We start from the raw sequence: 21,828 nt of genomic DNA, 5'->3' as shown, positions 1-21,828 counted from the left end.
ACATTTTCCTGATAACTTTTCATAATTTGTTGTATTTTCCCTGTATCACAGTGAAGACTACAACGCCTCCTTTCTTGATTCCGCTTTCACAATATAATAAAAACTCTCAAAAGACCATCCATAAACAGGAAATGACCCAACATCAACTATTGAACCACACCTTGACCACCCAGGTCTCTGATCTACACTCTTAGAAAAGAGGGTTCCAAAAGGGTTCTTCCGGCTGTCCCCATAGGAGAACCCTTTTGGTTTCAGGTAGAACCCTTTTGGGTTCCATGTAGAACCCTTTGTGGAAAGGATTTTACATGGAACCCAAAAGGGTTCTACCTGGAACCAAAAAGGGCTCTTCAAAGGGTTCTTCTATGGGGACAGCCGAAGAACCCTTTTAGGTTCTAGATAGCACCTTTTTTTCTAAGAATGCACCACCAATTCTCCTCAGCTGGAGTTTGATGCTCTCTTACTCACTACGTCATTCATCCCACTCACTGGTACAGTAGACGTCACGTCAGTATGGAGGACAACATGCCTTCAGGGTCTTCAAATATAACCTTCTAGTATTATACAAAAGCAAATGATCCAACCTGTTTCTAATAAGTAAAGACAGGTTTGCCTGCTCATGAAATGATCATTATTTTCTCTCTCATGATGACAGTGGGTCTTATTGTCATAGATGACTGCCTTTTCCATGGGTTACTTTCTGCCTAGGAACATTCCAGGACGTTTTGCTTTCTGTTAGCTAGTTGTTGGATGCAGATAAGAGAGAACCGTGACTGGTGGCCCTCAGACTGGTCCCTAGGTGACTTGTTATCGAAGCGAGGGTGGCACGATACCCATCTGTCATGCTGTTTCAGTGTTTATTCCGGGCCTGGGCGGTTATGGTGCCAGGCGCTTTGGCAGTGTGGGGCATCACGTCCTCCCATCCTACAAACTGCATCAGCTCCAGATGCCAATAACTTTACATGGCCAACCAGTAGATGATCTGAGCATGGTCTGTGACCAGTACAATGGGTCAGTACCTGTTGTAACAGAGCATTAGCCCCTCAGGCCTATGAGCTGTAGTGCTGTTTTACCCCTCATTATTTATTCTGCTGCTCTCATTAGTAGAAGGTATAGTGGTTCAAGTGGTTCTACCAGCTTGATTGGCTTCCCTTGTCCCCAGGCTATTGATATATTTCTTACTCTAGTCTAAGACTCATGCCCTTGCGTTCAGTGTATGGAATCACCTACGGGTATCAAGGGTCCAGTCTCAATAAAAGAGATCCGGCTTTATGGGATTGTGCACCGCGTTGGACTGAAACTGAGGCATGCCAACCAAGCTGACCACAGGAAGGCACTCTCCATTAATCACCACTACCTGACATCTTTTTGGAATGGTAGAAAGCCGAGCTTCCCATTGCCTCTGCGCACTGTCGCAGACTGACAGAGAAAGATAGCGACAGAAATGCAGCAGTTCTCTGGATCTGGATAGGAATAGAGATGGATGGAGACATCTATGATCTCTATTCTATATTCTATGTTCTATATTCTATGTTCTGTGTTCTATATATGACTACTTCACTTGTCCCTGCAGATTTCTGGATAACCAAGGTACACTCATAATGGACTCATCTGGACTTACATTTTACTTTATTGTACTTCACTGTACATCCCAAGGATGATGAACACAGTTTCAAGACATGATGACATAAGCAGAAGAAAGGGAAAAAACAAACAGATGGAGATGGCTTTTTTAATCGCTGCCTTTATCAAAACCTGTTGTACCGGATGAGACTGAAGTGCTCCTCTTTGATAATGAAACATCCAGTGTGAGAAGAGACTCCATACTGTGGACAACCAAAGAAAAAGAAAGTGGAAAGCAGCTTGTGTATGTACTACATCTGTCAAATTGAGTATTGGTTTAAACAACTTACAGCCTGGTATAAATTGGCCACTTTTATGAACCCTTTTTGAGCCAGCGTATCTACTAACAGGGCCGTGGTTTATCCCTTTGGAATAAATTCTGTTTTAACAAGTTGATTAGATATAAAGGAAAGACAATGTAACAGCCCTTGATATCTAGTGGTCAGTGTTAATTATATTTTCATTATATAAGTTTGTCTTTTTTATAGTATACTGTTTACTTAGTATGTGTTTACTTCACTTGCACAACATTAGGCAGATAATGTGTATGTATGTGCCCTTGTGTGTGGGGGTGGGTGGAGGAAGTGTTTACAGCATAGGGCATGCAACTGGCGCCACCGTTTAGGATCAGGAATCATGCCAGATGTCTTGCGAAACATTTTTAAAACACATAAATGAGGGTTGGTCAATGTCTGTGCCAACTCTACCTTACTCCATCACCCCATGGTTAAGACAACAATTAAAAGAAAATACCATTGAGCAAGTCAATATTCAGTTTTAGATTTCACTTTAAGTATTGAAAGTGTTAGGAGAAAATCAACTTCACGATACAATCCACTATGGTATTGATGAAAGCTACCGTGCCCATTTCTTCTATTGTAACACATTTGTGAAATGGTCAGTAACTGATAGTTTGGTGCCTAAAGTAGAGTGTTTGTAAACAAAGCGGATGAGAGACCCTCCCTGGTGGGAGGTGGCATGTCCAAAAGAGGAGGAGACTCAGGAGAAAGATTAATGACTTGCCACTGGACATTGGTTCAAGAACATGTTCCAGTTCAACCTCCAAAAGTACAAGTGGGCGAAATGCTTGTTGACCGCATGACTGGCATTTGTCTGTGATTACTAGCAAGTGTCCATTCAGAGATTTTGCTAATGTTTCCTCATTTAGGAAATGATCTGGAAGATGCTTGTGATCGAAAGCTCCATAAGACAGAGAGACAGAAGGACAGAATTAATGGACAGAAGAGAAGCAGGTGAGTTACTTCTCTAATTAATTACTCTAATAAACAAACAAACACACCGCCTGACTAAGGTTTTATTTTAGGCATGGGAAACTCAGGAGTGGATTTAGCACTAATTGATCACTAACTGACAAACCATTGTTTATTTGCATTAGAAATGTACAGGATTGTTTTGATCAGATACAGTCAGGTCCATAATTATTGGCATCCTTGATAAAGATGAGAAAAAAAAAGTAAAGTATAAAATAAATAATACAAATACTGAGCTATATTGTATGCAAAAAAATATATGGATTTATATTATTTTATACTAATACAGCTGCTCAGAGAAAGAGGTTTTGTTTAACAAGTAATAAAAAACCAAAACCACAAGTTTTCAATGGAGTTCAAGTCTGGAGACAGATGGCCATTGCAAAATGTTGATTTTTGTGGTCAATGAACCATTTCTTTGTGGATTTTGATTAGTGCTTGGGGTTATCGTCTTGCTGGAAGATCCACTTGCGGCCAACTGTCAGCCTCCTGGCAGAGGCAACTAGGTTGTTGGCTAAAATATCCTGGTACTTTTTTAAGTTCATGATGCCGTTGACATTAACAAGGGCCACTGGACCAGTGGAAGTAAAATAGCCCCATAGGTCCACCACCATATTTTACCGAATGTATGAGGTACTTTTTTTGCATATACTTCTGTTTTTCAACACCCACCACTGGTGTGCATGGCCAAAGAGCTTTATTTACATGTAATTTGACCAAAGCACCAGTTCCAATCCAAGTGCCAATGCCGTTTAGCAAAATCCAGGCGTTTACATTAGTTGGATGACATAAATAGAGGTCTTTGGCCATGCACACCAGTTGTGGGTTTGGCATCGAAGTAAAGATGCATATGCAGAAAGGAACCCCACACCTACTGTAAAATATGGTGGTGGAACTTTGATGTTACGGGGCTATTTTACTTCCACTGGTCCAGTGGCTCTTGTTAAGGTCAACGGCATCATGAACTTTAAAAAGTACCAGGATATTTTAGCCATCAACCTGGTTGCCTCTGCCAGGAGGCTGACAGTTGGCTGCAAGTGGATCTTCCAGCAAGACAATAACCCCAAGCACCAAACAAAATCCACAAAGAAATTGTTAATTGACCATAAAATCAACATTTTCCGGACTTGAACCCCATTGAAAACCTGTGGTTTGAAATTAAAAGGGGAGTCCATAAGTGCAGATGAAGGATATCAAGGATCTGGAAAGATTATGTATGGAGGAATGGTCTAAGATCCCTCCCAAAAAGGCTCAGTGCCGTTATCCTCGCAAGGTAAGGTATTGAAAGTTATTGAAAGGAGGGGTGCCAATAACTTTGACCGCTATTTACAGTCTTTTTTGCTCGTCTTTATCAAGGGTGCCAATAATTTTGGACCTGACTGTACACAGTCTACAATACTAGTTTTGTCACCTAGAAACCACAACAATATTTACCAGAACAACATTTTGCAAGAGTTAGCTATACCAGATCTACTACAGCGTAGTAGTTAGTTGCTGTATCTCTGGAAGCAGACAACCAAGACTGGTGGTGATAAGCTAGCATGACGTAGCTGTGACGTTGTTGCCTCCCGTGGTTTACAGTCGCCCTTTATCTCCTCATGAGGTTCCCACTCTTAGCTTCCTTCTGGCGCAGAGATACCAGTGATATGGGCTTTGTTGAGTTTTGTTGTGGGACTAGAAAAAAATGCCTGGAACGTAAAATAAAGTTATTAACTGGTTCCCATGATTTTAAAATAATGGTTCTGTACTGGAACAGTATGGATCACTTTCGTTCCAGGTTCCGTTTCTGTTCCTTGAAAAATGTATTTATTTTCCGGTTTTCGGTCCTGTTCCCTGAACCCGTTCCAACCCCTGCTCCCTAGGCCCCTTCACTTCCCCTCTCTCTTTAGTTCTCTTTCTTTATTCCTCTCATCTGCATAATATTTTCAGAAATGTTCCCTCTTAATGGTTTGACCCTGCTTGTACCACAGGGTGAGTACGGAGCGTCTGCGGGCCCGGTCCCGTGTTGCAGCTAAGAGCAGGAGGGAGAGAGAGAGCCGTCTGTTTGGGGAGCTGGCAGCATGGCTACCTCTGCCCTCTGGTCTGACTGGCCACATAGACAAGGCTTCTATCGTCAGACTCACACTGGACTACCTGCGTCTGAGAGCACTGCTAGACCATAGAGACAATGCTACAACAGAGACCAGGGTCTGCTCTGACACAGTCCACTTCACCATGCACGGTAACAAAATCCTGTTGGGTGTTTGGAATGATGAGGCTTTTAGAGTGTTGAAGGGTTTAGAAATATAACAGAAGGCATTGTCCTCTGTGTTATTTAGGCCGATACCCAATGGCTGGGCTTTTCTCTGAGGAGACAGTGCTGGAGTCAGCTGTTGGGGGTTTCATGATCTTGGTGTCCCAGAACGGCCAGGTTATCTTCACTACAGGGGACATAAGCACACACACTGGCATCAACCAGGTACAGTCATATTATACTGAACAAAAATAGAAACGCAACATGCAACAATTACAACGATTTTACTGAGTTACAATTCATGTAAGGAAATCAGTAAATTGAAATAAATTCATTCGGCTGTAATCTATGGATTTCACATGACTGGGCAGGGGCGTAGCCATGGGTGGGCCTGGGAGGGCATAGGCCCACCCACTTGGGAGCCAGGCCCACACACAGGGGAGCCAGGCCCAGCCAATCAGAATGAGTTTTTCCCCACAATAGGGCTTTATTACAGACAGAAATACTCCTCAGTTTCATCAGCTGTCCGGGTGGCTGGTCTCAGACGATCCCGCAGGTGAAGAAGCCGGATGTGGAGCTGGCGTGGTTACACGTGGTCTGCGGTTGTGAGGCCGGTTGGACGTACTGCCAAATTCTCTAAAATGACATTAGAGGCGGTGTATGGTAGAGAAATGAACATTAAATTATCTGGCAACAGCTCTGGTGGACATTCCTGCAGTCAGCATGCCAATTGCACGCTCCATCAAAACTTGAGACATCTGTGGCATTGTGTTGTGTGACAAAACTGCACATTTTAGAGTGGCCTTTTATTGTCCCCATCACAAGGTGCACCTGTGTAATGATCATGCTGTTTAATCAGCTTCTTGATATGCCACACCTGTCAGGTGGATGGATTATCTTGGCAAAGGAGAAATTCTCACTAACAAGGATATAAACAAATTTGTGCACAAAATTTGAGAGAAATAAGCTTTTTGTGCATATGGAAAATTTCTGGTATGTTTTATTTCAGCTCATGAAACGTGGGACCAACACTTTACATGTTGCGTTTATATTTTTGTTCAGTATATGTACATATGTTGAATGTTCATATTGTAATGAAACTGAAGGCAAAATGGATGACAATAACAATTTTTCTTAACAACAAATGTTGTTATTTCATGTGTAGATGGATCTGATTGGTAGGAGTCTGTTTGACTTCATGCACCACTGTGACCAGAGGGAGGTCAGAGATATCCTCTCAAAAATTATAGGTAAAGGGGACTTCACATATTTTAAACAAGATATTAGTTAGCAAAGAGGCATATTGTTTATCTTCTGTATCGTGTCTTTCTATCAGCTACTGAGGGACGACAGCAGTGTGACTTCCTTCTCCGTGTGAAGAGCACTCTGACCTCTCAGGGTCGATCTGTCAATCAAAGACACACACCTTGGAAGGTCAGTAATTCATGCTAGTTTGAAGCAGAGTGTTAACATGTTGAGTTTGATTATTCTCTGTTGTTTTTCACTTTCTCTTTTCTCTCTCTCCCTCACACACACACAGGTGATTCACTGCGTCGGGGTTAAGAAACAATCTCACCTTCCAGAGTCAGCCTGTCTTGTCCTATTGTGCCGACCCCTCCCCATCTCACAATGCATCGTCAGGGATGCCAGCTTGAATCACAAGACCTTCCTGAGCGGACACCGCCCGGACATGAGGTTCACCTACTGCCATTCAGGGTACACTCACTAACTCAACAATGATCTGGTGACGCTAATCAAACGAGACGAGTAATACAAGTATATTACATAATACCTTTCTTCCTGTTTTTCATATGATTTTGTATCTAGTGTCAAGGAGCTGACTGGATATACAGAAACAGAACTTCTGGGCCAGTCTGTGTATCAGTATTACCACACGTCTGACTGCCAGCACATTCACAAAGCACACCAGAGCTGTGAGTCACCTCGAATCATGAGGTGTATATAAATATTGTGAATACCACTAGTATGTTCTGACCATGTTAAATGTATATCTGATCATGTGTCTGGGACAGTGCTCTCTAAGGGCCAGGCTACCATGAGCAGGTACCGTCTGCTGCTGAAAGGTGGTGGTTATGTGTGGGCAGAGACGGATGCATCGGTGGTGTACAACAACGAGACTGGGCAGCCCCAAAGTGTCGTCTGCATCAACTACATTCTAAGGTGAGAAGTGATGTTGGGGTCGAGGACCAATGAAAGCATCTAATGAATGACAACTCTTACCAAGACTGTGTGGATAATAAGTTGGTTAGACTAGATATCTGTTCAGCTGTTTACAAGTAAAATCCCTTGTTCCCTGTGCTACCAAATTGTATGCACCGTATCTGGTGTTAAGCTATTTTCCCTGTCCTTTTCTGTTTGCCCTGTCTCCTTGTCTCACCACAGTGATGTGGTGCTACCAGAGATGGTGTTCTCACTGCAGCAAATAGAACCGTTACTGAGGCCCTGTTACCCTGAACTTGAGGTGGGGCCCACCCTGCAGAATGAGGTGGAGCCCACCCTGCAGAATGAGGCATGTCCTACAGCAGAGACTCCTGTTAATCTACGCAACTCAACAATACCAACTCCAGGTCTGTCCCTTTAGCTGACAATTAGCCATTGAAAGATACATATTTGCTTTTAACCAAAGAGGTGTTAAGAGACTTGTGGCATTGAATCGTTATGTTCCTCCCAATCTGATCTAGAATACAACGATGAGATCCAAACCTATGAGGGATATGCAGAGCTCAACCTAGAAGATCAAATGAACATGAACTCACGCTCTGTAAGTAGGCCTATCTCTTTGCTCATGGGTAAAACATGAGCTGAAATTGGTAGAATCAACGGTGCACTTTTTCAATCCCTTTTTTAATAGCATATTTCCTCCCTGCAGGAACTATGTGAGCTGGACCTGGACTTGTTGGCTCCATACATACCCATGGATGGAGAAGACTTCCTCCTCACTCCAGTTTTAGATGGCATCTTGGCCATGACAGAAGGCCCTGTTCTTCCACCTGGCTTGGAGGGCCATTGTTCCTTGGGGAAGTTCCCTATATCTGCTGGTTCTTTCACCACACATCAAATGGAAACCTTGCAGATAGAGCCCCCTTGTGACTCAAGGGGGTCACATACGGTCAAAGAGTCAGAGTTTGGGTAAGCACCAGTGTGTGTGGGCACCAGCTTCTAGTCTCAGTCAATAAGCATGTTAAAGGGATAGTTCACCCCATCCAAGTCCTGGTATCGATATTAGCATTTTTCACGCATCATGTTCAAATCATCTATAAGTGACTTTGTTGAGCTTCACAATCAATTTGAGATACTTTTGTATGATTTGGACACAATACGGGAAAAATGCTAATATCGATACCAGTACTTGGATGGGATATGTGCCAGGCAAACTAAACCAAATCATGGATTGCTGTCAAACCTTGTCCATAGACTGCTAACAGGGTAAGGAAACCAATGTGTCATTTTGTAATTTGGGTGAACTATATCTTTAACCATTCTAGCAGTGGCATAATTGTTTCTGATTGTTTTCTTTGGATATAGGGAATCATACCATCATATGCTTGTCTCATTGTTTGCCATTTCGGATGTTTCTTGGTCCTATATAACATTGCTCTTTCTCCAGGGACCATATGAAGTCAGTCTATAGAGGAGGCAGTGATGTATTCAAGGAGGGCACTGACCACGCCGAATGGGAGGGTCTTGTCCTGAACGAACAGTGGAGTGAGAAACACACATCCCGTAGACATCCACAGGTATTCATGACTGCTGCAGCTAGGCTGCCTTACCGGACCGTGGAATATTTCCCCATTCACCCACCAGATGGATCCACTTGCTTGTGTGGACCACCATCAAGGCAAGTGTTGTGGAAATACACACAGCAGCCCAAAACCCTAAGCACAGGCCCTCAGACACCTACCAATCATTTAGACAAGAGGTCAACATGCCATGTTCCTTTCACCCTGCCAGTCTTGAGCAGGCTGGACTGTGAGGTCACTCTGGGACCAACCAGCTGCCTGCTTCAGGGGTCAGAGATCACCTCAGTCCTGGACCAGACCGCCTCCAGATTCTTACACCTCACAACATCGGGCACAAATCAGCTCTCCACCCAACATGCCCATCCTGTGTACGCACCCAGATCAGCTATTGAAGTCAGCTCTGGCACATCGACATCGTACGGTGAATGGATAACATGAACTTGATCCTCACAACACCATTTTTTATTCTGCAACGAATGGTGCCAATCTCTCCTGAACTAGGTCTATATTGTGACTTTTACTGGACAACGTAACTAACAAACGTTGATGCATAGCCTAGTTATTAAATACTGCACTTTATTACAATGATCCAGATTAAAACTGTTGTCTTGTTTTTTTTTTACTGTTCTACAACAGGGTTCTTCAATTCCGGTCCTGGAGGGCCGAAACACCTCTGTTTTTCATCCTCTCCTTCTAATCAGGGGCTAATTCAGACCTGGGACACCAGGTGAGTGCAATTAACTACCAGGTAGAAATAAAAAACAGAAGTGTTTCGGCCCTCCAGGACAGGAATTGAAGAACCCTGCCATACAAGTTACAATCCATTTGAGTTTTTCTTATCCACGCGCATTCTGCAGGTAAAAACTGCCATAGATAGCTAGCTAGCTAGCTAGCTCTGTTATGCAAAGATGATCTGCTGTTTCAGGCCTATTGCACATCATCCTTCCACGCGCATTCTGCAGGAAAAAACTGCCATAGATAGCTAGCTAGCTAGCTAGCTCTGTTATGCAAAGAGTCTCTGCTGTATTAGGCCTATTGCACATCATCCTACCTGACCTACCAGCTACCACCGACCACAACCTTCAAGAGAGGTATTTTTAAATTAATCTCAGGTCACGAGCTAACATGTTTTTGTTAAAACAAAAATATCTAAAAACAAGTTATTATTTGAACTTCTTTACAACCTTGGCTAGCTAGCTATCAGCTAATGTGAGCTAGCCTTTCCGTCAAAGGTTTTCGCTCGCGCTAGCGGACTAAACTCTACTCCATGGTGAACGTTTCGGTGAAGGAAGTTTATGATTAAACTTTCTTCACCATGGAGTGAAGTTGAGTCCGCTACGATCGCACCTGTCTGGGAGATGACGAGTGAGGCTACTAATCCCACCTCAGCATGTTGTATAAATCCAATGCAACTAAACGTAGTTTTGGAATGGTATATTCACTACAGTAGTAAACGGGTGCAAATACATCGGAAAGCTATGTATTTGAAAATATTTTTCAACGAATAAAATGAAATATTTTCCGAAATGACTCCAACCGACGAGGTGGCCGAGTGGTTAAGGCGATGGACTGCTAATCCATTGTGCTCTGCACGCGTGGGTTCGAATCCCATCCTCGTCGACAGATATATTTTTCACCATTAGGCCTACTTTCGCAAGTGTTCTGATTTATCGATTAGTCTTTACAAGAATAACGTTGTATTATGCATAATAAAGAGTATTTGAATTATAAAGCAAGACAAGTTAAGGCTTTATACAACCTGGTCATATAGTACTCTAAATGAATGCATAATATAACCATTATAATGGCGCAGATATCCGTATAATACGGTATTCATATGAAGTTTTACCAAAATTAGGAAAAATAAGTATAAGGATATGATAACCTATTATAGCACTATCATGTATAGGCTGAGTAAAAGTCCTGATGATTGTGTTTATGTGTAACCTTAAATGGTTAGGAGAAGAGACACCCCAAAAAATGTGTTAGTGGAAGTGATATAGTGTTTCATCTGTATGTCACAGTAGAAAACGTGGAAATATTCATATTTTACAAATGTAGGCTTAGGCACTAACTGCTTGGGGGCGCTATTACCCAATCAAAGACAAAAAGAGGCAGATGAAACAATTTATCTTGGTGTTGGTATAGATAAATTATAATGGCGTCTTTTTGTAGCCACCAACTCGGCCATGGTTCGTTGGACAAAGCCTATGGGGAAATAAATTGCGTTTTTGTAAGGTTTTTGGATAAACGCCGAAAATTAGGTCGGTGGTAAACACTTAGGAGATCTTATACATTTTGTTCAATGGGATAATCTTCATCAGCCAACGTCACTTTTTATGAAAGTTGAAGCATTTATGTTATAAAAAAAGCACATAAAGGCTTCATAATTCATAAAGGACATGTTAACTGACTGATATTATCTCATAGAACAAAAACATATAAAATCTCCTAAACTTAGACCTTATTTTTGGTGTTTATCCCCAAACCCTATTCTTTCCCCTCTTCTTTCCCCATTAATTTTCCCCATAGAAATGGCTGAACGAACCAGAGGTAACTCATTTCTGTTTTTTAGGACTACAAGCTGGCTTGCTCTATTCATCATCCTTTTCACCGCATGAGGTATATCAGTCAAAAAACAGCAATGGTGTATTGTTTTATTAAAATCCAATGCATATTCAGTGCAAAGTATCTAGAAGGACATAAATCAATTTAGGTCTAACTAACAAAAGTGGGTACACATTACAAATGGCAACATATCCAAATATTCGGCAATTGGAGCATTTTGCTTGCACAGTGTTTCTTCTCACCTCCATACAATACATGTTATGGGCTTGATTCTCATCTAGGTTTCTTAAATTAATACTCTGAAGTTTATTCTGTTTATTATGAGTAACCTCAATAACGAGGTCTACAATACATAATATCGTAAACTTTAGCACCTGCTAAATTAATTAACTGTTTAAGACATTTTCTGATGGTGGTGAAATAAGCACTAGTTTTAAAATATGAACCCCTTCCTCTCGACAAAGTAATCTCCCTTGTCTTCACAAGCATTTATCAGATCTTTACAACATAAAAAAAACAGCACTTTATTTATGTTGTCATAATTTTTGAAGCACCAAAATAAGCATTATTTGTAGATGGACTTCAGACAGAGACACTAGAATGTTCCACAGGAGTATGCAGGGGTCCAGTTTCACTGTGATAGCAGCAGAGGCCATCAGATAGGTAGTCTGGATCCTATCCTGTATTTAACCCTTTATTCATCCCCCTCTTCAGAACTGTTCATTTCAAAAGTCAGTATTCCCTCTATTGGTCAAGCACTAGATTTTACCTTGTTCTTGTTCTCTGACTTGGAGGTGATGATCCGGCGGTAACAGTCAGTGATGCTCTTGTTCTGTTCTACAGCACAGCTAGTGCAGTACACAATGCCCAGAGCCAGCATCACCACAATGAAAACACACAGGGGCACCAGGAGTGCTACTAGAAGCCAGCTCTTGTCCTGCTTCCTTTTGTCCTTACTCTCAGGCCGCTCTGCCCCCGATGCAAATGCTGTTGTTTGGGCTGGAGGTGGGACTCTGAGTGTGGTGGTGGCCTTAACCTCAGAGTTACTGTCTGGGGTTTCTACCACTCTCCCAGCCCCCCTGTCGTTCTGGACTGCTTGGTGGTGGCTGTCACTAACCCTGGACACCACTGAGGGATCACCTGCTTGCCTTTGAGTGTCATCATCTTTCTGGGAAGAGGGGCTGGGCGAGGGTGTGACAGTATTCTGAGCGGGCTTTCTCTGTGTGACAACATCCCAGTGTGAGTTATGGTCATCCGACGGCCTGTGAGGAACCGGCGTAGAGGTTGTCTTCTCCTGTGGGGCCTCTGTAAACCAGCCCAGGTCAGTAGGAAGCCTCTCAAGGCTGGTCCGCTCTGTCAGCCACTCCAAAGCTGTGGTGTCGGTAACCCAGTCTGGGAATTCGGGGACCCAGGAGGTGGTTTGGTAGGACGAGGTAGCTGTGGATGAATACTCATGTTCACCCTCTGGAATGGCCATACAGGAATACTGGTCTGACTGCAGCTCGTACCCTGCCTCACAATAGCACTCAAACCCACCCACATAGTTGAGACACTTCTGGTGGCAGCTTGTGGAGGTCTCACACTCATTTATGTCCTGGCATAGGCCTGAATCATCGGGCAGCTCAGTGAAGCCTTGGTGGCAGTGGCAGGCAAAGGAACTAGGGGTGTTCTCACATCTGTGTTCACAGCTGCTGGAATCTTTGCATTCATCAACATCCACACATTCTCCATCTTCATCAGGCTCGTAGCCCTCATTGCAGCGACACTCAAATGTCCCAGGAGCATTTACACAGATATGAGGGCAGGGCACCTGCAGACACTCATCAACATCGAGGCAGTTGCGTCCACCAGGTGCCAGCAGGTAACCATTTGGACATTTGCAGCGGAATCCCTTAGTGGTCTCTTCACAGTCAAACTCACAGTTGGCCGTGCCACAGGAATGGTTCGGCTGGCAGGTCTGGCCGTCCTCTGCCAGTGTGAAGCCTTCAGAACACTCGCAGTAATAGTGTGTGTCTGCATTCTGACAGAAATGCTCACAGCCACCATTTTCCTCTTCACACCAGTCCTGGGGGCCCTCAGAGCAGAGGGGGGCATCCTTTGACCAGCCCACACTCCCATCCTCCCTCAGCATGCAAAGAACAGACTGGTCTCCTACGCTGTCCTCATGGTCTGGGCAGGGCAAGGTGGCTACTGAGCCAAAGGGGATGTGAGTGAGGATGGTGCTGAGCAGGCTGAAAGGGGTGGTATATAGTGCAGGTCCCCCTCCCTCACTCTTCAGAGAAGGGCACATCCCCTGGTAGGTGTAGTGACACATGAATCCATCCACAGCCAGCGAGCAGGAGCCATCCAGCCACTTGAAGTTGTCGTGCTGCTCCCGGGTGTCAGCAGCAGTGTTGACGCTCATGACGACACAGCGGGGCGCGGCACAGGTACTAGGTGAGTCCGCTCTCAGCCAGTTGGTGTACTGTGTGTCCTGTTCACCTGTGATCCATTGGAATCCTCTGAGTGGGCGTGTGGCAGAGCACTGCCTGGGCTGACGATGGAGCCCAATCCACAGTCTGACCCTGGCCCGTGGGCCGCGCTGCTCCACAGACGACAGGAGCTCATGCACCACAGCCGCCTCCTCAGAACTCTTTAGGGTTGCCAGGAAACCACGTTTGTCCTTGCAGAACCATGCAGATTCCCGAAAGGTCTTACGTTGGAAATAGATGGCGTAGCAGCCATCTGCAGTGCAGAGGGCATCTTGCACCTGTAGCTCTTGTCCCAGAGTCCAGGGAGGCCAGCAGGCACACAGCACCGCCAGAAGAGCACAGGAGCGCAAGGCACAGATCATCTTCCCCATCTGTACCATTGTCTTTTCTCACCTACCTACACCTCTCTCTAAGTAATACAATTTTTTTCCCAGCTTAAAAAATAAATAAAAATACTCCACCACTTTTCCTTGAACAAAACACTTCTCTTACATTTAGTCAGAGGCCTTCTCCTGAGCTCCCTGCTTGTCTACCACTTCCTTAGTAGCAGCATTCTAACTGATCTGCAGTAGAAAGAAAATAGAGGAGGGTGGGAGGGAGGAAAGAGGGAGGGAGGGTACGTAAAGGAAAAAGGATTGTATATTTTTGGAAGAGGGGCCGGGTAATGACTGAGTGTGTGGAGCAGGGGGGCTGCTGTGCTGGAAGATAGTTTTCTCTTGTGCCGTATGGTTTTGATAGCTTCAAGGGAATGACTCTCAACCCTGCTACCAACCACCCCACCCACATCAACTACTTGAGCTCCATCCACAATAATGGAAACTGTTTTATTTTCCCAGTTTCTCAGACAGATGAAGAGTGGAAACTCAAAACAAATTCTTGTTTTTGTTCTAGGCACGGTTCTTTCCTATAGTGTAGTCGTTAAGAAAACATTTCTATTCTCTTTCTGATGTATATTCAACCGTGAAAACAAACCGTCTCAGGTACTGAATTCCATGTCCAGCTTCTCGTAAACATCGTCTCTCTTTTTCAAACGTCTGTTGGCTGTTACATTTAGAGAGTTTACGTGTGGCTGGATTTATTCCCCCCAAGATATGATGAATAGATGTTCATTCTTGGCACACTCCTGATGCCTCGATGTGAAACATTGGTAGAGTGTTGGATGATTGGCCCAAGATGTGCGACTACGCAGGTTTACATAATCTGGGGGGAATGGAAAAGTATGCAGACAAATAGTTTCTTAATGTGCAGAGCTTTTTAGGGTCAGGATGAAAAGGAGCAAGGAAGTTCACTGTGGCTTCACCAATACAATAGGCACTGTACCAGTTTACAGGTTATCCAACAGTCACAGAGTTCAAGAAATTGCTGTTTTTGTACTCTTTGTGTATTTTCCAACAGTCTCTAAATTAAGTCCACCTTTGGTTTCCAATACTTTGGGGCTCACTACTGCATCACTGTCGCAGCAGGTAGCCCAGCTTGCTGTTTTTGACCATCCCCGGGGCAAAATACAGTATGTTTCAAACAGTCCGAAATCGTACTGGTCTTTTCCAAGTCTAACAATTCTGGTTCAGGATAATATCCTTCCAGATGGCTACCTGATGGTGTTTTCCATAATGCCTGTAGGCTAGATACAGTACCATGCCGAGGGCTTAGTATAATACACATATAGAGGAATATGTATTTTGACATCTGGGTGAATTTGTATTGTAGGTTATTTCAGGCACATGACCTTCTGGGATGCCACAGATGTCAAAACACACTTAACAGATCAGTATCAAAACACTGTTTGAATATCGGGGTTCACCTTTCCCCCCACATTTTCTGTCAACAATTCATCTTCATTTTGGAATGACCAATATGAAGGTCAGGTTAGCCCTTGTCTGTTGACATAGTCATAGGAAACTGATCAATATAGTGTCTGCTCCTCCAATCACTGAAGGTGTAGACCTGTGCCTGTATACTATGTAAGGGCATCTGCGCAGGAAGTTCCAGATGTCTATCAGATTGACCTGCTCTGCTGGCTTGAGTTTCAGTGCAAACAAATAGGAAACTTGAGCCTTATGAGGTCACTTCCTGCTCCAGGTCAACTCTGCAGATCTTATCCAGCATGAATTCCTTTTAATCTAGTTGGTTTTTTACAAGTTCTCTTCTTGATTGTTTTATCAGTGAATACATCCATTCTGCAGCTTGAGCTGCCCCCACCTGGTGTTGATGAACACTTAACAAAAACTAAATCACTTACTTATAATAAGTTAATCAAAGCTAAATAAATAATGTTTGTTAGCTTGACTCGAATAACTGTTTCTTTCACTGATTTGGCAACACTGAATCATTTATCTTTACATAGTTTGAAACTTTGAGTGCTCTGATTGAAGTTATCCTAACACTGGCTGTGGATTGTTCTGTTCTTTGGGATTTGTTGAGCTTGGCTGACATGGCGTACACAATTCACAACGTCAGCAGCATGTATTCCTGTCATGTCATACCAGAGATCCAGAAGCAGCTATGTCTGAACTGTTCAACACAGAGCCCAGTAACAGAAGTAACAGGACTCAAATGTGCTATGGTTTGTGTGAATAAAACCCAGCACGGTGGTTGATTATTAAAATGTATTTTGTAAACTTGGTGTTTCCATGTTGGAATGGCATGTACAGTGTGTGGAGATAACTTTTGATCCTTTTTTAGTCACAAGACTTGTTTCTCCCCCAAACTAAGGCTTGGATCAATCTATGAATTATCTAGCCAGCCAATAGGAACGGTAAAACAATGAAACCACTGAGAGCAGACCTCTGCCCAAGTACACACCAGACTAGACTATTTATCTTTACCCCTCTGGGACACTGACCAAAAATGCAGGGGTGTTCAGCCCCACATCACCTTACCGTTGCAGTAGCAGCAGGGAGGACACCAGGACATTATACATTTGACCAGCTCTCAAGACAGAGCCCAGAGACCCACAGGGACCTCCCTGGCGCAGCTCTCAGACAGAGGAAAGAAAGATTGTCTGTGGCAGGAAGAGAGTCTTGTGGTAGGGCTTGCTCTGTCTCCCTCTCTGTCTCCCTCTCTGTCTCTCGCTCTGCCTGGCTTTTCAATTAGTCTGCATCAGAGTCTCAGATATGTTAGCTCCTTCTGCTTCCAAAGAGCCCAAATCCAGCCTTAGCCGTTATCAGTGAGGAATTCTGGAGTTGCATTCTGAAATTGCAATAGATAGAACAGACATGGTTATCCAATCAACATCGGAAGATAATCCATTCTATATATTCCACTCCTATGTGAATATGCTGAGAACTAGCATCCTATTGAAAAGGTCCCAGGTGTAGTATAGACTGCCATGACCTCTCTTAACCCCTCACCTCTCTCCTCCTCTTTCTCTCCTCACCATGAATGCATATAGCATGTGTTGCCCTTATTGCTGCTTATGTGTAAATCATGTGTTGCCTCTGTCTCTATGGCCCTGGCAGACAGTTTACATCTACCTCAGACCTTGTCTGATGTGCAGTGCAGTGCTAAGGCACAATAGATTAAAAAGTTTCCTTGTAAGTGATTGATGTCTTGCCTTTGTCCAGCTATTCCTACTATATGAACCCTGGAGATATTAAAATAGTTCAGGTACTCAGTCCGGCTCCACCTGTTTTTAGTTGCTCAGTAGACTCTGAGTCTCAGTATTCTCAATTGATCTTTCTAGTTGGTATTTTTAATTTAGTTTTTATTGTCTTTTATTTATAATTTCATATTTGGATATTCTAATTTACGGGTGTCTTGTTCTTAGACTTTTCTGACTAAAGGGCAAAGTTGAGGCTCAAAATCACACATCTTGTATAGATGTAAACTGTATCACTGTTTGCTTGTGTTGGTCAGACCGCCCATGTCCTTCACGTTGGCATCCAGGCACCATGCATCAGCCGCCGAGGACTCCCATTAGACATACTGAAACAATTAACTACAGCCATGTGGTCAACTAATGGTAGGGAACAAATTCCCATTGATTTTATGGAGTAAAGGAAAAATAAGATAATTATATCCACGTCTTATACTACCCCTATGTCTCAAACCGTTTGCAATTCATAAGCAAATGTTTTCAGGGTACCACTCTTTCAACAAATACATTGAGCTCCAAAAGTATTGGGACAGTGACAATGTTGTTGTTGTTTTGGCTCTATACTCCAGTACTTTGAATTTGAAATGATACAATGACTATGAGGTTAAAGTGCTGACTGACAGCTTTAATTTGAGGGTATTTTCATCCATATCAGGTGAACCATTTAGAAATTACTACACTCTTTTTGTATTTTTGTACATAGCCACCCCATTTTGAAATGCATTTGCTGTTTGTTTTGCTTGTGTTTCAGATTATTTTGTGCCCAATAGAAATGAATGGTAAATAATGTATCGTGTCATTTTGGAGTCACTTTTATTGTAAATAAGAATATAATATGTTTCTAAACACGTCTACATTAATGTGGATGCTACCATGATTACAGATAATCTTGAATGAATTGTGAGAATTGCTGAGTGAGAAAGTTAATGGGACACAAATATAATCCCCCCTAAGACATGCTAACCTTACAATAACAGGGGAGGTTAGCATTTCTGGGGGGGGGGGGTATGATACTTAAGCTTCTGTAACTTTGTCACTCACCATTATTCACGATTCATTCAGGACTATCTGTAATCATGGTAGCATCCACATTAATGTAGAAGTGTTTAGAAACATATTCTATTCTTATTTAGAATAAAAGTGACTCCAAAATGACACAATACATTATTTACCATTCATTTCTATTGGGCACAAAATAATCTGAAACAACCAAAGCGAACAGCAAATGCATCCAACTAATTTGTAGAGTCACAAGCTTGATGTAGTCATTGCATGCTAGGAATATGGGATCAAATACGTTTTACTACTTTAATACACATATAAGTGAATTTGTCCCAATACTTTTGGTCCCCTAAAATGGGTGGACTACTGTACAAAAAGTGCTGTAATTTCTGAACAGTTCACCCGACATGGAGCTCACTGTAATTACACATTCAGATGATGCATTAAAGGCCCAATGCAGCTGTTTTTATCTCAATATCAAATCATTTCTGGGTAATAATTAAGTATCTTACTGTGATTGTTTTAAACTAAATTAGCTTCTTAGCAAAGAACAATTTCTCAAGCAATAATTTTGCTAGGACTGTCTGGGAGTGGTCTGAGTGAGGAGGGGAAAACTAGCTGTTATTGGCAGAGGTTTGGAACTCTCTTTCTTATTGGTCTATTAACTAATTTACCGCCTGGTGATGTCACTAGGCAGGCAAAACTCCATCCTACCAAAGCAGGCTGAAATTTCAGTCTGTATTTTCAAACAGCTCTTAAAAAGGAAATTATAATAACTTTCAAAATTTCACAGTATTATTCCAACCTCACAGTGTGGAAATATATATAAAACACAGGAAAATCACATTTTTGACTGCAACGGGCCTTTACTAAAAAAGTGACCAAGCAGTCATTCAACTCTGATCGTGAACAGAAGTTAATGTGTCCATTGTGGAATTCCCTGTTTATTACACCAGGTCCTGCTAATGACTGGGAGGTTTAGAGGTCCCATCAGGGTGGAGTGACAACATAATAGTCATAATGTGCTCCCTAAAATAGGACCCTAATTATCACTGTGGGAAATGTCCACACCATAGAATGACATATAAATTATAGGATCTCTATGGTCCACACAGCTAGCTAAGGCTGCTGATATAGTGAGAGTACAAATAAATGTAGCCCCCTGGGCTTCTGCGATCACATATGAGTAGAGGGTACTGGCTATATCTGCCTATAAAATATGACCATGTTATAGTGTAATAAGACGTGCTTATGTTTTGAGTGCTGAGATGAAAGCCACCAGAAATGCAGACACTACCCCCCTAGTCTTAACTCTGTTCAGTCTCAATTCTTGCAAAATGAGAGGAAAATGGAGAACCTCCTCTACTTGCAGTGCTCGATACTTCCCAGATAGTTTGAGAGCTTTTTTATCAGGGGGAAAAGACTGAAATCTCTATCCGACACAGTGTGGTATATCTGTTTCCATCATCAATATTTTTTAGCTGTCAAGACTTATCTTTGGTGGAAAATTAGGCAATGCTTTATGTTTGTGTATCAGTGGGTGGCTGAGATCTATGAAGATTGTCCTACTTGAGCAGTATACTGATTTGTTCTGTCGTTCAAACTTTCAACCATGAAGAGGTCATTTAAATGTCTGATTATTATCACAACCTCTTTTCAACACAGGATCTTGTCAACACATTTGAGATGGGGCTCTTGCTGAAATGTGTATGTAATCTTTATAGTTCTGTACATGCTGTACTCACAGTTGCACATATTTTATTTCACAACACTGCAGTATGGGATGCAGTGTTTAACGTTTTGTATACTGTAGAGATTTCAGAGGTTTATCATTTCAGTGAGTTACAGTAAGCCTGTTACCTATGCTGTACCAATAATACCGATTTAGGAGATACCACACCAGGTCTCAGGGATGGCTAACTCTGGAGATCCTGTCAGATTGCGACGTGAATGCGGTAGGCGAAGTCAAACGCAGGACACCGAGCTACTGGAAACGATACTTTACTAACAAAGTAACCAGAATACAAAACAACCTCCAAACAGGGAGGGGAATACCCGCACACTAGCAACTGCCGAACATGACGAGAACAATCACACACAACACACAATGAACGACAGAGGGTTAAATAGGGAATACAATACAACATAATAGGAAACAGGTGTACACAATCAAGACAAAACAAGTCAAACACAGAAACATAGATCGGTGGCAGCTAGTACTCCGGGGATGACGAACGCCGAAGCCTGCCCGAGCAAGGAGGAGGAGCAGCCTCGGCTGATTTCGTGACAGTACCCCCCCCTTGACGTGCGGCCCCAGCCGTGCGCCGACCCCAGCCTCGGGGACGGCCAGGAGGACGCGGAGCAGGGCGAGTCGGATGACTCCGGTGGAAGTCCCTCAACATGGAGGGATCTAGGATGTCTCTCCTGGGGACCCAGCACCGTTCCTCCGGACCGTACCCCTCCCACTCCACGAGATACTGCAGGCCCCCCGTCCGACGCCTCGAATCCAAGATGGAACGGACTGAGTACGCCGGAGCCCCCTCGATGTCCAACGGGGGCGGAGGAGCCTCTCGTACCTCACTCTCCTGGAGTGGACCAGCCACCACCGGCCTGAGGAGAGACACATGGAACGAGGGGTTAATGCGGTAATTAATGGGCAGTTGTAACCTATAGCATACCTCGTTCAATCTCCTCAGGACTTTAAATGGCCCCACAAACCGCCGACCCAGCTTCCGGCAGGGCAGGCGAAGGGGCAGGTTTCGGGTCGAGAGCCAGACCCGATCTCCCGGTGCATACACCGGAGCCTCACTGCGGTGGCGATCGGCGCTCGCCTTTTGCCGCCTGATAGCCCGCTGCAGATGGACATGCGCAGCGTTCCAGGGAATATATACCGACCACTCCTCTTGCCGGTCCTGGCAATACGACCTCAGAAACCTACCCACATCCTGGTTCACTCTCTCCACCTGCCCATTACTCTTGGGGTGAAAACCTGAGGTAAGGCTAATCGAGACCCCCAGACGTTCCATAAACGCCCTCCAGACCCTCCAGACTATATCCTCAGGCACCCCATAGTGCCGGAAGACGTGTGTAAACAGGGCCTCAGCAGTTTGTAGGGCAGTAGGGAGACCTGGCAGGGGAATGAGACGGCAGGCTTTAGAAAACCGATCCACAACGACCAAGATCGTAGTGTTCCCCTGGGAGGGGGGAAGGTCCGTGACAAAATCCACCGATAGGTGAGACCACGGCCGTTGTGGAACGGTTAGGGGTTGTAACTTCCCCCTGGGCAGGTGTCTAGGTGCCTTACACT

The 21,828-nt window shown here is 43.6% G+C and overlaps 2 protein-coding genes and 1 non-coding gene across 3 annotated transcripts; 2 read left to right on the top strand and 1 right to left on the bottom strand.

Annotated features, from left to right (window-relative positions):
* Nucleotides 1-2,652: 2,652 nt before the first annotated feature.
* Nucleotides 2,653-9,479, top strand: hif1al2 (hypoxia inducible factor 1 subunit alpha, like 2). Its single transcript, XM_041851580.2, has 12 exons — nucleotides 2,653-2,873; nucleotides 4,862-5,112; nucleotides 5,210-5,349; nucleotides 6,290-6,374; nucleotides 6,461-6,558; nucleotides 6,665-6,840; nucleotides 6,952-7,058; nucleotides 7,158-7,305; nucleotides 7,528-7,712; nucleotides 7,827-7,906; nucleotides 8,015-8,274; nucleotides 8,753-9,479. The coding sequence occupies exons 1-12, from the start codon at nucleotides 2,773-2,775 to the stop codon at nucleotides 9,321-9,323; spliced, it is 2,202 nt and encodes a 733-aa protein (XP_041707514.1). The 5' UTR covers nucleotides 2,653-2,772; the 3' UTR covers nucleotides 9,324-9,479.
* A 944-nt stretch (nucleotides 9,480-10,423) lies between these two features.
* Nucleotides 10,424-10,505, top strand: trnas-gcu. Its single transcript has one exon. It is a non-coding gene; the product is annotated as a tRNA-Ser (tRNA).
* Nucleotides 10,506-11,528: 1,023 nt separating this feature from the next.
* Nucleotides 11,529-16,148, bottom strand: LOC121542111 (endosialin). Its single transcript, XM_041851577.2, has one exon. It carries the CDS (start codon nucleotides 14,302-14,304, stop codon nucleotides 12,205-12,207), a length of 2,100 nt encoding a protein of 699 aa, XP_041707511.1. The 5' UTR covers nucleotides 14,305-16,148; the 3' UTR covers nucleotides 11,529-12,204.
* Between the last annotated feature and the right edge of the window lie 5,680 nt (nucleotides 16,149-21,828).

The sequence above is a fragment of the Coregonus clupeaformis genome, chromosome 27, assembly GCF_020615455.1.
Source record: "Coregonus clupeaformis isolate EN_2021a chromosome 27, ASM2061545v1, whole genome shotgun sequence".
NCBI classification, from domain to species: Eukaryota; Metazoa; Chordata; class Actinopteri; order Salmoniformes; family Salmonidae; genus Coregonus; species Coregonus clupeaformis.
This window is presented reverse-complemented; position numbering and strand designations above follow the sequence as displayed.